Here is a 15378-nt window from a genome sequence, read left to right on the forward strand (position 1 = left end):
TCGAATAAACGTTTTCGCATAAAAATAAATAAAATTTTGACAATACGTCTCAGTGCTTGAAAAACACAACTATATTGTTAAATATGTAAATCGTATCTCTAAATATTTTCGTAGCTACCTGTTTTTACTACTGATATTTGTTTTTTTTTTTCCGCTACTTTAATCGAATAAATGTGCGTAGGCTTTATTTCAGGTTTATTTAGTTGATTCTGAGGTACAAGTAGAGCATGGCATGGAAAAAGTTTAATGGTATATTTTATACAATATGTACATCTTGTTACTTACTACCTTTAAATAAATAAAGTAAACATTCATGTAGTTTCGATAAAATCGTTATCGCATATGTTTTACCTAAAATACCCCCCAGAAGACAAACAAAAGATTAGCTCCATCTATTTATATTGTATATAAGATAATTTTCGATGAAAATTAATGTTTACATTCTGCTGGAAAAGTTCGACGAAAAATATTACTATCCCAATGTGAACTTTCGTTCCGACTTTAACCATTGTAGCAGTAAACAAGTCACGTTTTAATAACAACTCGGCTCGTAATAATAACATCCACAAATGCGCTATAATAACAATAATATTCTAGCGGCGACTCACTATACATAATGATTTGGTTTAGTGTGTATGATGAATCGCGGCATGTTATACCAATGGAACACAAACAATGTTATATCAAATATCAGGTCTGGGTCTGGATACGCGTGCGCAATCTTCATACAAAGTACATACGTTTTAGGGAACGTAAAGCATGCATATGGACATTTTGTAAATGCTACCTATTCTCGCCAGAAATTGTCATTTATTTAGCATTAACATTGTTTTGGCATTTTTTGTTTATACTAGTAGTAGTAGTAGTAGTAGTAGTAGTAGTAGCAGTAGTAGTAGTAGTAGTAGTAGTAGTAGTAGTAGTAGTAGTAGTAGTAGTAGTAGTAGTAGTAGTAGTAGTAGTAGTAAGAGATACCTAAAAAGCTATCTAGAGAAATGTTTCAACACGTATTCTGCTTTTCAAGTGAGGTAGTCTGATTTGACCTTGTATGCACGTTTCCAGATGTCACAAAGGCAGACGGTTGAGTGGAAGCGGAAGAAGATGACAAGCGGTGCTGTCACATGGGTTATGATTGTCCAGGCCCAAAACCCGTAAAAATGCATTTGGACAGGATTTGAATCAGCGCGTCGTGTTTCTAATGTGTTAATTGCCCACATGGAGAAGTTACACAGAATAAGAAACGTAACCATTTCCCGGCCCGGTTTTCGTTCAGCTTGATCATGACTCGCCACATATCGTCGCGATGCGTCTAGAATGAACATTGTTTGAAGGGAACCTTGGATCAGGCAGGCTAAAGCGGTAAGTATTGCAAGCATAGTGCTATCTCCGGCGTCAAAGTGACCTCCAATTATGCTAAAGACATTGTATAGGTACAAGCCACTTTGAGCAACAATAAGGAGAATCGACTCGAGATTAAGGTTTCTCGAGCGGTTGTATCGAAGCTCGCGGACTTGTACGAGCGCCGTAATCGTTGCCAGCGAAGCAAGAATGTAAACGACGAGTTCCGCAATGTGTGCTTCCAGAACAGCAATGTTCCGGTAACCAGGCTTATTGATTAAAACGAAAAATAAGATCAAACTGATTATTGATAAAACCAGAACAAGCAAACCCGTAAACAGACCTTTATTTGCTTTCGCGCAATCCACCTGGTAGTAATGCCTTTGACGCGCAGCATATATTGTCACGGAGGCCGTATCGCTAGATACTATCTTTGACGAGCTAACATTCTTCCACATGATATACAATACGCCGGCGCAGATAAGACTGTACTCAATTGTACATGGGAAAAGGAATGGAGAAGCGTTTTGAACGAGCTCGCCCATAATGTTTGCCCTCTGACCACAGTAGCTGTCAGGAAACGATCGACGACTCCGTTGCACGTGAGGTACAGCCTGATCTGTTACGTGTGAACTAGCAGAGCGATTGGTCTCTGAGGTGACAGATCCAAGCAGATCCGCCCGAATCACATGTGGCTGATGTGTTTCGTTACTGGCAAGGTCAAAAATTTGATGTTTTGTCTCTTGGATGAGCACGTGTAGCCATACACATAGGTTGCTTGAGATCATGTGCATTAAACCAAAACGCGCCAGTGTCGTAAACCTAAAAGCGGCGCACGAAAAAATACGTATTAGGCAGGTTCCATCTCAAAGAAAAGTTAGCCAAGGATGAATCGGTTATGGCTGCATGCTTGAAAGTAGTCAGTGAGAGCGAGCCGCATTAGATGTATGTATAAGGCAAACAATTACAGATCCTAATGGGGCTTAAGCGACTATCGGCAAAACAATGTACCAGACTCTAATGATAAAGCAATGCGTTTCAATTTCCTTCAAATATCAAACTTCAATTAAGGTCTTTACCTGTTGATAGCAACGCGTGAATTGATAAAGATGAAATAGAGCTGGAAAAACGTGAAAGCCATGCGTGTTGCTGGCGTGAGGTTGTGAAGTATGCTACATTGGTCGGTTGATTCGTATTCGAAGAACTGGCCAAACTCCAACCCAGAATAAATCATACTGCCGGTTCCAAAAGCTACAGCTCCCAACCTATAATAAAGAAATATACATCGAATTTGTCACTCGAATGGTATTTGTTGATCGGGCTTAGTGATAGGAGTCGAGCCTATGATGTGTATAGCTAATTTGAATTCTTCGATTTAAAGCTTGTGACTGTTACAGCGGTGTGAATGTGTCTTTAAAATGAATTTCTGCATACAGTGTCGAAAACTTTCCCTCGGTAAAGGCAGTCGATCTTACCGAATTTACCTGGGATTTTGCTACGATATCTAACGATATATAAAATCGCGTCGTAACCATTTAACATAATGGTCAAATCCGAATCAGCAACAGCCTTTTGCTCTTGCTTATCACGGCAATGCACTCAAAACGATACGTATTAACCACGTTGACCCGTGACTCCTATACAAGAGTTTTAAGAACACAGCGTATAGGTAATAACTAGCGTGCATTGTATAGGCAATAGCGAAAGCTTTCTACAGAATGCCCACTGTGAAGGGAAGGATTAATCGCAGTCATGTTTTTTACTCGTTTCACTATTGCTTCATTTCCGACATGTTACTAATATCCTAATTTTAGCTTAGTTGCATCTTTATGCGGCCCCTAGCTACCAGTCGTCCTACTAATAACAGGAAAAACAGGAGAAAAAGTAGAGCCTTCTAGGCGCTATATATATATATATATATATATAAGATGCAAGCAAGTTCCAACCGTAATTAAGGTAATATTGTCAATTCGCAGTTAATGTATTTGAGCATTGCATTATTATTATTATGCTCGGCCCATACGACCTTTGGCCTATTACGTTAGCGTATTTTTTTGTCCTTTACCATTTTTTAATCGAATTCAATGACAAGTAGACGTAAGAAGTAGTCTCGCGTAATCTTAAATTATATATATATATATATATATAGAGTTGCACTCTAAGTTGACCTCACCTTAGGTAAAAGCTACCAGCATGCGACGTCTTGAGCTCGTAAGCGGGCACCTTGTTTGATCTATCAGCTCTTGTTTTCGTAATTATTCTGAACTTGTCAAGCATCGAGGCTGTGTACTCAGATATCCGTGAGTTCGTACGTTTGGGGACTCGGGTAGCCTTTTGTTTTGGGAACACGAAACAGTACATGAAGAGGAGGAAGAAAATACTTCCCAAATATAAATAAAGATAGAAACCCTGCAACAAAAATAAATGCGGCTTGCATAAATATTAATATACACACGTTTGCATTCGTGCTGTTGAAAAACACTTACGCACTTAATCTCGTCGTTCAGGGGCTGTGTGAATTTTACTCATGTTTTAGATATTTGAACTTCCATCTTGAAGGCCAAAGATTACAATGCTTAATATTTGCCTACAAATTCTAAGTTATTCTTCCATGTTTTGAGTGAAAACAAAGTTTCTCAGCGACATGACAATTTATTGGGTTTGGCTATCGATTACACAACATGCTGTTTAAACTTAGTTGAAATGAAGGCGTGGATGGCAAATTGTATGGACCGGAATGAATGAATAATCGTTAGTGCCGGGTTTGAAGATTGCAGACGAAGTTCTAACTTAACCATTTCACTGATTAGTACACGTCGACACAGAAAATGTTCATAATAGTTATAGATAGAAATTACCTTTTCGGCGATTTTATGTTTTTTACGGATTTTTTAACGTAAAAATGTTATGTTGTTTGCTCGATATGATTGCAAAAAAGTCGCTGTCGGTGACCGTCTGAGATTCTCGTGTCCGTAGTATTCAGCACTTGAGCGATAATGCGGCATATGCTACAAAAATTATTAAGCAAATAATCCTATCTGGAATCTAGGCTTGAACACGGTGCACAATCGTTATCTTCGATAGCTTGTCAGCATTTTTAGCATAAAACAGATCTACTACAGAAGTTTAAAAGTAATCAATGCTCAACTTTTTTTCGGTTCAAGCACTGCCTTGCAAACTAGGGCAATGCCTTGTTGAGTGTCATCTGAAATTGTAACAAAAACTGATGTAGGTAATAAATGGTATCTGGTAACTAAATACTATCGAAAAATGTCCGATCATTCAAACCGACAGAGAAACCCCTTTCCAATGTTTTGAGTGACATATTTATAGACCTATTTATAAGAAAATGGCTAAATTAATGCAACTGCCCAATATAACTTGAATGAGGCTAAAATCTTAACCCTTTCGATACAATTTCTATTGACGAAAAATTACGCATGAGTCATCAAACCCTCATATTGCTAGGTATTTTTATTAAAAGTAATTTCCATTTTTCAGTGCTGAATGAAGGTATCTATCCGATGAGCTCGGGAATTTTAAAGAAGATCTGATGATTACACATATACTATAAGCGAAAAAGACAGCGACGATGACCCTACCTCATAGACTGCCGGTGGAATCCGTCTAGAGATGACTTCCGCCATGGGGAAGCAGATACCAAGAACGATCAATAGCTTTGCGTAGAGTGCACTAAGAATGATCACCAGCGAATCTCTGCAATGCCAGAGTTTAATAATTACATTATTAAATTTAACGCACTCCATGGCCGTAAATGGTTATGACAACATGTTTTTACAAAGCCGTTTTATCGAAGAGTGTTGAAAAGGATATTCTGCGAAGATATGACTTTTAAATAATTATTTTGAAAGATTAAACTAAGCAACAGTCCGCTAATTCGAGTACTTTAGATTTGACCCTTCGTTTGAACCCAGTTCAACATTACAATTCATTGCATGAAGAATTTATTTGGCTATGCATGTCATTCTTGTATAATTATAATAGTATCTAAGCGTAAATACTCATACATCATAGCGTAAACGGAAGAGACTCGGAGCTTGAACGTTGTCTTTGATAAAAAAAAATGACTGAAAGGGATAGGACGGAACGTCTTGTAATGCCAATATTACAGTACAGCATGCGTAAATTCATTCAGTACTGTAATATTGTTATGAAGGTCCATCAAAAATTAACAACTTGAGGTAATTATCTTATAATGTTAGGTTTATTTTTATGTGTCTAAGTAACTTTTCCTTGTATAGGAAATCTATGAATAGAGTTTACGCACTTGTCGTTGGGTCCAATATGACGTAGACCTCCACCCTTTGGCGTAATCGGCAAGCTAGAAACGGACCCGCCGTAAGAACTAGCTCTGGAAATAACAGGCCTCGGGTTAGGTATGTCGATATGCAGCGATCGCTTTAGGGAAGCTCCCCCAGCCATGGAGCCTCGTTCGGCACCTCCGTTAGCTCCAATACCGGAGTCATCCGATATTTGGGGTCCCACAATACGAGCATTCCCATTTGCTACTGCACCGGCTATTAATGCTTCAGATGCCTGGCCTTCGTCCTCCTCTGAAACAGTTCAGAAATAAATATAATTAATCTTAAGCAAGTTGAAAGGTGCAGCAGTTTCTACAAACAGTGAACTGTCAGAACATCGCTTTCATTCAAATGCACAATTATGTGTTTTCCTCGCCTAGAGCTAACCTAGAAAATCTAAAATACAGCATTAGCTTTATAGAGAAAAAGAAAAGTGTTGCGTCTTGCCTTCGACATACCACAATATTTTAGTAAAAGGAAGGGATTTTAAAAAGCAGTTCTTAAGAATTATATCAAGGCAGATATCTAGTTCATATTGCTTCCGATTCCAAAGACAGTACGTCTACGTAATTACCATGCGTGAATTATTTTACTTTCGTTAAAATTTGTTTTTATATTTTAGAACCGCGTTCTCTAGTTCCATATAGTTACGCTATAGTAAACGAATAAACATCCGGTTGTCAAAACTTATATTCTTATCGTACAAACTTATGCTCTTATCGTCGTTTCGCATCATGTGATACATTTGTGAATTTTTTGAGATTAAAAGATTACTGTGACTGATTTAAAAATAACATTAGAGAGTTATTTTTGGCTGTCTGTGCAGCTGAGTGTCAAGCTGGATTGTCCGTGGAAATTAGGAGCTCAGGTCTCATGCTGCTTATGTGTTGCGTTTATTTCCTAAAAAAATTTCCCCCCTGTTTGTCAGGGGGAAGTCATGAAAGCAAAATTACAGATGATCTGGCAGCGTCCGGCCAAACGGCTGAATTTTCTGGCTGATTGCGGCAGCATTTATCAAAACAGTGGCCACCAACAAATGCGGCAACGTCACCATCGCAATTGCGATCGCTGTGACCGCATCCATCTCTAAGGCTGGAACTGACAGAGAAGTCCGTTGACGGCATCCCTCCCAGTTGCAGTGGTCCGGTGTTCGTTGCTGCTTGTGGTACCTATCATTGTCGTACTCATGATAGCCTAAGCGGCATTTGTAGTCATATTGTACCCATAGTTGTAGTGGTAAAGTTAAGCGACCGTTGAATTCGTTCCTTCGATTCGGATCTTCACAGAACTGGGCATTGAACGAGGGTTACGAAGGAAAGCATAGTGAAGTTTGCTGAATGGTCGGTGCTACGACGGTGTCATCATTGCTTTCTTACTTGCTCTTTGTCTGCCCCTTTGTCTGACTAGCTTCGTAGCTGATCGGCCGTTTATCAGCCGGCCGTTCGTCCGTCCGCTGGCCAGCCCGTACTAGCATCTCCTCCAGACTGTGTAATTGCATGAAAATAGATTCGAATTGCCTAGTTTTTAGCTGTAACCTGGTCAGCTTTAGAAAAAGTAAAGAAGAACAAATCGCAGTCGAGGACGAGCTGCCACAGAAGAAGTAAAAATGATAAAAAAAAATGTTGATGTGATTCATGCGACAGCAGAACAATTTTCTAAGGAAAAGGGTCAAAGAAACGATTTTGTGATATCTGCGCCTCAATAACACAAAACACTACATGGAACAGAGACTTTTCCCGATATTTCTGTATTATCATCCTCAGGCTACACGCTTTTCAGATAGCTCTTCATTTCATATCGACATCAAGCTATATCTATATATATAAGCAAACAACGTTTGATGACATTTATGCTTATTGCATAAATGTCATCAAACGTTGTTTTGTGATGTCATTTGATGATGATGATATCTCACAACTGGTAAAAAGCAACATATGCGCGAACATAACTGTTTTTTGCTTATATTCATTCGTAGATGTTCAGTTTATGCATTTTTTTATGCATGTATACAAATTGTGTCAACACATGTTGCTATTCCACAGTACGTTAATCGTGTTGGGGGACCTTTGGTCGAATCACAGTTTCAATGATAGCTCTTGTAATCGAAACAATTTCAACGTAAAACGAACTCGGATACACCAACTGCAGTTCAAGTCTCTCAAGTAGTGTAATCTAACGCTTTAACGATCGTAGATAATTGAACGAAATCCTGCATATTAGCGGACACCAAAGCCAAGCTTCGAAATCAACAACAATACGCCCTGCCGCTTTCACATAAACGGATCAATCGTCTTAATTAAACGTACAGCCAAACAAAAACATAAACGTATCGCCTTAAATCAGCATAATTAACATTGACTCGGCGAGTTTTCTACTTGTTTTTTTTTTTTCTTCGAAAAACTTTTGTCGGCTCCACTGTGCTGAACATAATATTTCGATCAATACTTTCAAAATAATTATTATTCATATCTAATATACGAAGATACTTTTTGAGATTGTCTTATTTTATTTTTATCATTTTTATTTATTTAATTTTAGCATATCATTTTCCGTATATATATATATATATATATATATATATATATACATATAGCCGTAATGCGCTACTCTCTTATTACTATTATTTGCTGTATTCCGTTAAGTTAGTTTCGATCAACTTCAACATTACATAAACATAGCTTAGTTTTTAATTACTTGGAAAGCTGCGTAATGTCCGCAGCCTTTGTTCGACTTTAAGCCGATGTCCTTTCGAATGACCTTGTTCATGTACCGCATCGAAATTTAGCCTGGAATTTTTGCAAGAGTGTATTTCTTATGCAGCGTATTACGCTCGGCTCCTATACATCGATAATAAGGAACATAAAATTTATCCATCTACGTTTTACGTGTGTAAGCGATTTAAGAGTCGATAAGAGCGATACATTAAAGCCGCTCACCGGATTATAATCGTACGTTGTATTTCAAGTTCATATGTACAAAAGCATCTATTTTATCTATAGGAGATTAGCGGATCTCTGATAGATTACACTAAGTGGATAAGGTAACAAGCGGAAGTTCTTGTTGAAGAATACAGCAGGCAGTTTGTCCGGACTCGGGCCGGAACGATAGATACAGATATCGAGTCTACTGATCGGGTAGCGAACTGGTTTCTGGTTGATACACAATGTGTGCCATGGTTAACTTTACAGTTGATTCGCGAAATGGTCTATTACTGGCGACGCGCGCATCGTGCTTCTACGTGTTTTTCCCTATTTGCTGTTCGACATCTAAACGGCTTTTAGAGCGGCCAATGGTGACACTTTTGATGATTTGTGAGCCGTTCGAGTGAAATACATTATTTCTGAGTTCACAGGCGTACGTTTGGTGTGCATCAGGCTGTTTCGACTAAAGATCATCCTTCTTTAAACGTTCGTAACAGCACAGCTTCCCTATGTTTACCCAAATGCACGTAAGAAACAAACGGCCTTTCGATAGTAATACATCATGGTAGATACTCCTACAATCCTCTTCGCCCTCGCATCACGCTTGATAGCAAAAGGCCAGTTACTGAAGAGAAGCTAAACTAAAGCAGTCCCAGTGCTATCGTAATGGATAGCGAGTTTCCTCTCGAAATTCGAGGTATTTGAAAGTCAATGTTGTGACCGTCGTTCCCAGCCCTCACGAGTGCTGCTTTTGCAATGAAGATCTTCTTACGATTCAAATAAGTTCTTCTTCCCTGACCGCTTCTTACTGCCCAAAAGCCCGTAAAGCGTTATGCCCTGATAGGCACAACAAGGAGCATGGTGGTAGGTAAATGCAGCTATTTGTCATGATTCGCTACTAAAGTAAGTGATTATTTTTCAAAATCCTCTTGAATGGAGAAACACAGGCAGCATTAACATATGCGAACAATAGGTGCGGACTGCTAAAAACATGCGAAATCGAAAGGTACAAAAGGAGCACACGAAATTAACATGTGACAGATGTGTATGACAGCACAGAGGAAAAGAGACGCGAAATCCTTAACGGACAAATAAAATTTGCTGAGAAATTTGTCTACGTGAAATGGCACAAATACATAGATTAACGGTCGTCTAGCTCTGGCTGATAAACGATCCAGAGGCGAGAATCATATCAACTAATGCTCGTGTGAAAGGAAGAGCTGGAAGTGTCCGATAGATAAAGGAAAAGCTTTGAATTGCGGAAACGCACGGGCTGAAACAGGCATAATACGCAGTGCCGAAATTCCCACTTAAGCAAGGATTATAGAACCCCGACGTATTCGCAGAAAAAGCCCCCGTAGCCGGTATATCGATGAGAATTTCTCAAATATGATATTCCTATAGGGCAATAGTGGCAGAGCTTGGCAAACAGAAATAAACAATGACTTCAAGAAACAAGAAGTATATCTTTTGATAAGGACGACTGCACTTTGTGTTTTCGTTGCACAAAGGGAATTCAAGTTGGATTCAAAAAGCGGCAATAGCTCTGTAAAACAAATGTCACCGGGGTGGATGCGGAACAAGTTACTTTCAGACACTTTTCTCGCGAAGCCTCATTTAAACCATCTCGTACTATACGTATAATACCACACTGCTATTGATCTATTGCGTAATACGTTCTTTTCTAATTACGCATATAGGGTACTATCTGTTTATGAGGATTATTGTGCTACCGATATAATGAGTCTACTGTGCCTTGTAATATTAGATGACTACCACTGTACTATCATGCGGAATGTCCTCGAGTATGTTTCGATCGTAGCGCTGAGTTAATCTGTTATGCTGCTAGGTTTATAGTACAATAGACGTATGCAAAAAACGTTTAGCGCAAATTAAAGACTTTTTTTTTTCATTTAAATTTGGGATAAAGTTGAGCGTTCATTCATATTTGCATAGCTTCTAATAGATTACGTTTTGTGAAAGACTCGACTACCCCCTGCTCCGGCCCAGAAATTTATTTTACATTTGTCTAGTTGGCACATTAGTTTATATTGTTAACCGCTGAATAATATTTCCCAAACGTTGGCTTTCCTCAGCTAGCGGAATTATCATAATGAATTTTACGACGTTATAAAATGACGTTACTAAACTTCAACCGAGCACATCTTAATGCTAACTTTCCACTACCGTTAAGATTATTATGAAGGATGCCAACTAAACGGCCCGTTTCCCTGGTACAGTTACGTATAAGTTATGTGGTGCTTTAACGATAATGTTGTTTCAGTAGCTTTCTAGGCTAAGAGAGACTGTCGCAATCCTAGTTAGGATAGTGGAGTGTTATTATTCTACAAATCAAGCACAGCTGGTAGCTGTAGCTTTTCAAGCGAATTTCAACACAGTTTATACATTGGACCTTTCTAACATTAGATTACGGAATTGTTAAATTGGTAACTTTAATAAAATTGTAATAAAAGCCGATATTTGCTTTATGATCTGTTTGATTACACAAGTTAAATTCCGCCGAGTTCAAATAAATTAATTACTTTGAAAGAAAAATTTTAAGTTTTACAATTTTCTACACTAACACGATTTGACACACTGTAATAATAATAATAATAATAGTAATAAAGTTACGGATGATCGTTCAACCACTGCGTCCGCTTCAAAGGCTGTGACCTATTCCTATTGTACAATTGTTTGCATAACCTTGAGTCGGCCTTGAAAGAGAGGCGAAGGTTATATTGGACAGTTAATGAGCTGTGATTGAATGAAATCGTACTGAGAGATAACATCTGGTACCGACGAGAGTTTTACACACTAACGTTTCGTGTAGCAAAGAGCCTGGGTGTCACTCTAATCACAAAACGAGCAACTACGCGTATGCGTATATGTGTGGCACATACATTCGATATTTAAATTAAAATAACAGAATATTGCCTCTTGGTGTTTACACTGTTGATTTTCGAAATGTTAAGCAGCAAAGGGATGGTCTAGCTCATTGCAAATGCATTGATTTCGATGCATCGAAAGTAGAAAAATGAATGGAGATTTTATTTGAAGCGATTTTTAACTTACATAATACGTAATACGTAACTTTAGGTAAAATAGTGTCACTAGTAGAGGCTCTAGATCTGACAAAGTATGTATATAAAAGAAATACATGATATACCAGAGTCAGTATTTTCTTGATCAGCAGTCAATATTATTACACACATTGAAATGTGTTCCACAAGTTCATAAGTGCCATAAAGTCATATGATAATGATTATAATCAGTCATATAATTACGATAACACCCGTCTAGCGGTACAGGTTGACTTCGACATCACTCTTTACAGTAAATCAGACACTATCGTCATTTGAGAGTCAGCTTAATCCCGTAATTTAATGTTGGCCACTTTCATACAATCGGAGTTATTTTTTATTGCGGCCCGATTTTCGGTCGCAATCGAAAACTAAACACAAAATCATCAACCAAAATGACTTTCCTGATCCGGTGCGTGAAGTGATGATACGCTTGACTGCCTTTTTTGGCCTAAGGCATCCGCATGACGAAGGTTGGTAGTACCGCTGTCTACGGGCGATATCTTCGACATCAACGTTACAAATTTCCAGCAATTTCGATTAGTCTGTAGCAGAAGTGTACAGAAGGATACCGAAGTAACAATACACTCGTACTAATAATGAAATGATGACAATTCAATATATAGTAACATTTGCTCGAGTTTTTATTTACACGTATAATCGTCTCAGTTAGGTCAAGAATCCATGTTCTTGTCCATGCTCTGTTATCTAGGCTATACTTGACCTCACTCATCCTCGCATAGATATTTCTGCACTAACCAGTGCATAAGTCCCATATTCATTTTAATTATGTACAATACATTTCGATTAATTAGCTCACTCAGAGGTTGCCGCGCCTAACACTTGCAATAATAGGAGAAATCATGTTAATAATAAGATGACAGCGCAATCAATGCGCCTCATATAGAGTTTCTTGAAACTGTGATTCTACCCTAAGACGACTGCAGCTTTCACTGACGAAGTTTCGAACGGAGTTATTACACTGTACGCGCGAAACAGGCAGGGTTCTGGATATTTTTCAGCGTCAGTCAATACGTCTCTGGCTGTTTCTTGAATAATTTAGTTTTCTATAGCTTTTATCTTCACCGTCGATAGCGGACAAGTAACCGAGAGAAGTATCCTATCGCCTGCTGACTAAGTTCCATGAGGTTAACAATAACGTCGAAAACAACACTTCGACTGCCCGCTATACTTCCACTTTTACTAATCTTCAGCATCTTTTTCCAAGGGGAGTCTGTCTGGTTGGCAAGTCTATACCGTGCAGCATACGCATAGTTCACTAAAGAATTTACCCTCTCGGGATGATTCGTTATAATGCCATCGACTCCACTGTGAAGAGAATTTTCCAGGGCCGAAGTCAAGTCAATTGTCCAATGATACACTTTGTGAACGTATCCATTAGTGGCGTCACGGAGTTCAATGGCTTCGCGAAGACGATTATCGGGCCTCATACCGACAAGACAGTTAGTAATACCGTCACCTTGCCAGATATTCTCAGAGATACCGAGTGCATCGTACATCGAGGAGATTTCGGTCAGCTGTGAGTTTAGGCCAACATCAAAGCCAATCCGATTGCGGTATGTACGATACTCACTCTTGCTCAATTCTCCCAAAAAACCTTTAAATATGTTTTTGTCTTCTGCTCGAGGAATTGAGATAAGTACGTTTACACGATTCGTTTCGCTTACTTGGTACCAAAGGTAATCAACTAATTTGCTGAAGAGATCAATACCCGCATAAGTTTGTGTGCTCTTAGCAAGCTCTTGTACCTTTAAGTCAAGCATAAGCATAGCTACAGTTTTGTTGCCGTCCTTAGTCAGCTCTCGGATGTATTGTAAGAAGTCCACAATGTTCGAGCGTAGCATACAGCGTCGAAAACAGTCACAAGGTACTCCGTGGTATGTTGTCTTAGCTAGCCCCTCAACAGAGAAATTCACGTCCGTCTCTATAGCATTGGCACCCTTTTTTAGATAATAATCAATCTCGGGAATTGAATTTACCATATGAGCGATATTGTAGAACGGCCTTCTATCATCACTGATCATGAGAGGTGTGCCGAGAGCGTTGCACAACTCTGTGAGCGGTATCAGTAAAACAGTTAAAATTTTCATCGTCACGACACACAGCCCTAACATTCACAATGGAAATAAAGGTTAATTTTGTTTTGGAACTCCCATCCACGAACTCGACTCACTCAAGATGATCCAGGCAACATTGGTGCGTAACAGTAACGCTAATAACATCCGCAGAAGCAGCCCTCCTTGCCTGTCTGCTTGTTTACCTCCACTTTGTTAGAGAGCGAGATAGAACAAGTAGGCAAGCTAGCAATACGAAAACATTCAGCTTTTAAGATAGCGGCATAAACGATGCATTAATGCCGCTCACAGTCACCGACCAAATGGGCGTCTGTCTTCGATTATTGAGTAGCAGCATCGGCGTCACTCTTTCTTACATCTATATACCTGCTTGTAACTATCTTTCTATTGGATACCTGTATCCGTTACGAACATGCGAACTTTGCTATTGCTTGCGAAGGGTAACACCGAACAGGAGCTACGAGAGCGATGGAGCACCGGTGCGGGTTCCGATGCGCGTAATTGTCGACGTATTTCTGGCGGCCGGTGTCACAGAACCACCTTAGTTGTTTCCTGCTCTATACGACCGGCTGTGTATCGCGGCTGTGCACAATTGCTGATGTCTCACGGGATAGGCGCGGCAGAAAACTGGAGCCGGCGTTGTGAAGAGGCGCCGGATCTCGACTTCGCTATTCCACAAATTCACAGCGTTATGTGCAAAATGCCTCACTGGGTCGATAAATGCCAGCCCGGAGAGGGTAAAGCATGTAGGTGAGGGACAGAAGAGAACTAACGTGTTGAGGTTCCCAGGCACCAATTGTTGTAGCTGAATTTAAAGGTAAGAACTTTTGCTGTTCACTAAGCAGCGCACAACTGACATAAGACATTCAGTAATATCTGTGTCCACGTATGTCGGTGTGTGTGTATGCACTATAGATAAACAATCGTTATCACAATGAAGCTTTCATACTTTTTATATGGACCGAACGCCAACGAGCTCAAATTTACGTTTGGGAAGCACTGAGAAATGGCCACGCTGTCATATTTGTTGTTTGATATGATCCACCTGTTAAGTGTCAGTGGGACACTTCGTCATAAATTACCTTCGATTTGCCATCTGACGCATATTCTTCTGTCGTCCATTAGCGCTTTTCGTTTAATGCAGTTCCTCCTCGTCGCAGTAAGGCTTTCTAATCGAACACTCTGGACTAACATAAAAAAAAAACATCGATATCTTCGATGCAGAACACATGGGTGCCAGGTAATGTGAAATACCTCATGTGCATTGCTCGTGTGCCGCTTTCGCTGAATACAGATAGGAAAGCATCGTTAACTGAAACCCCCGTCGTCACCTTCTTCCAATATGTTACTCAACTAAAATTTACTTAAGGAAAATACAGTGAACACTAACAACAAGCGTTAGCGGAAAAATAAAGCGTCTCATGACCAGAACTTGAATACGATTAACGAACTAATTATCGGATTCTACATTCAAATTATCAATTTCAAAGTTGTGTTCGTTAATTTTTGGAAGCGGATTAATAGCAGATATCTGTTTCTATAGGAAGGTCACAGAGAAGTACCGTTGTAAAATATTCGATACATTCGAAATTAGCAAGGAGACTGATCTTTGAATAAGTAT

The 15378-nt window shown here is 39.3% G+C and overlaps 2 protein-coding genes across 4 annotated transcripts in view; both read right to left on the reverse strand.

Moving 5' to 3' along the window:
- Positions 1–178: 178 nt before the first annotated feature.
- The window catches only part of LOC111243318 (proton channel OtopLc-like), a 42230-nt gene continuing 27030 nt past the window's right edge, over positions 179–15378 (reverse strand). For all 3 annotated transcript variants that reach the window (XM_022788670.2, XM_022788673.2, XM_022788672.2), the window contains exons 3-7: positions 5624–5909; positions 4938–5052; positions 3509–3744; positions 2415–2600; positions 179–2157 (exon numbers count right to left, since the gene is read on the reverse strand). In XM_022788670.2, coding sequence (XP_022644405.1) covers positions 1017–2157; positions 2415–2600; positions 3509–3744; positions 4938–5052; positions 5624–5909 — 1964 coding nt within the window. In that variant the 3' untranslated portion in view covers positions 179–1016. The remainder of the gene's footprint in view (positions 2158–2414; positions 2601–3508; positions 3745–4937; positions 5053–5623; positions 5910–15378) is intronic.
- LOC111243319 (dermonecrotic toxin StSicTox-betaIB1i-like) lies at positions 12283–14822 on the reverse strand. Its single transcript, XM_022788674.2, has one exon. It carries the CDS (start codon positions 13794–13796, stop codon positions 12744–12746), a length of 1053 nt encoding a protein of 350 aa, XP_022644409.1. The 5' UTR covers positions 13797–14822; the 3' UTR covers positions 12283–12743.

The sequence above is a fragment of the Varroa destructor genome, unplaced genomic scaffold, assembly GCF_002443255.2.
Source record: "Varroa destructor unplaced genomic scaffold, Vdes_3.0 BEIS01000001.1, whole genome shotgun sequence".
Classification (NCBI taxonomy): domain Eukaryota; kingdom Metazoa; phylum Arthropoda; class Arachnida; order Mesostigmata; family Varroidae; genus Varroa; species Varroa destructor.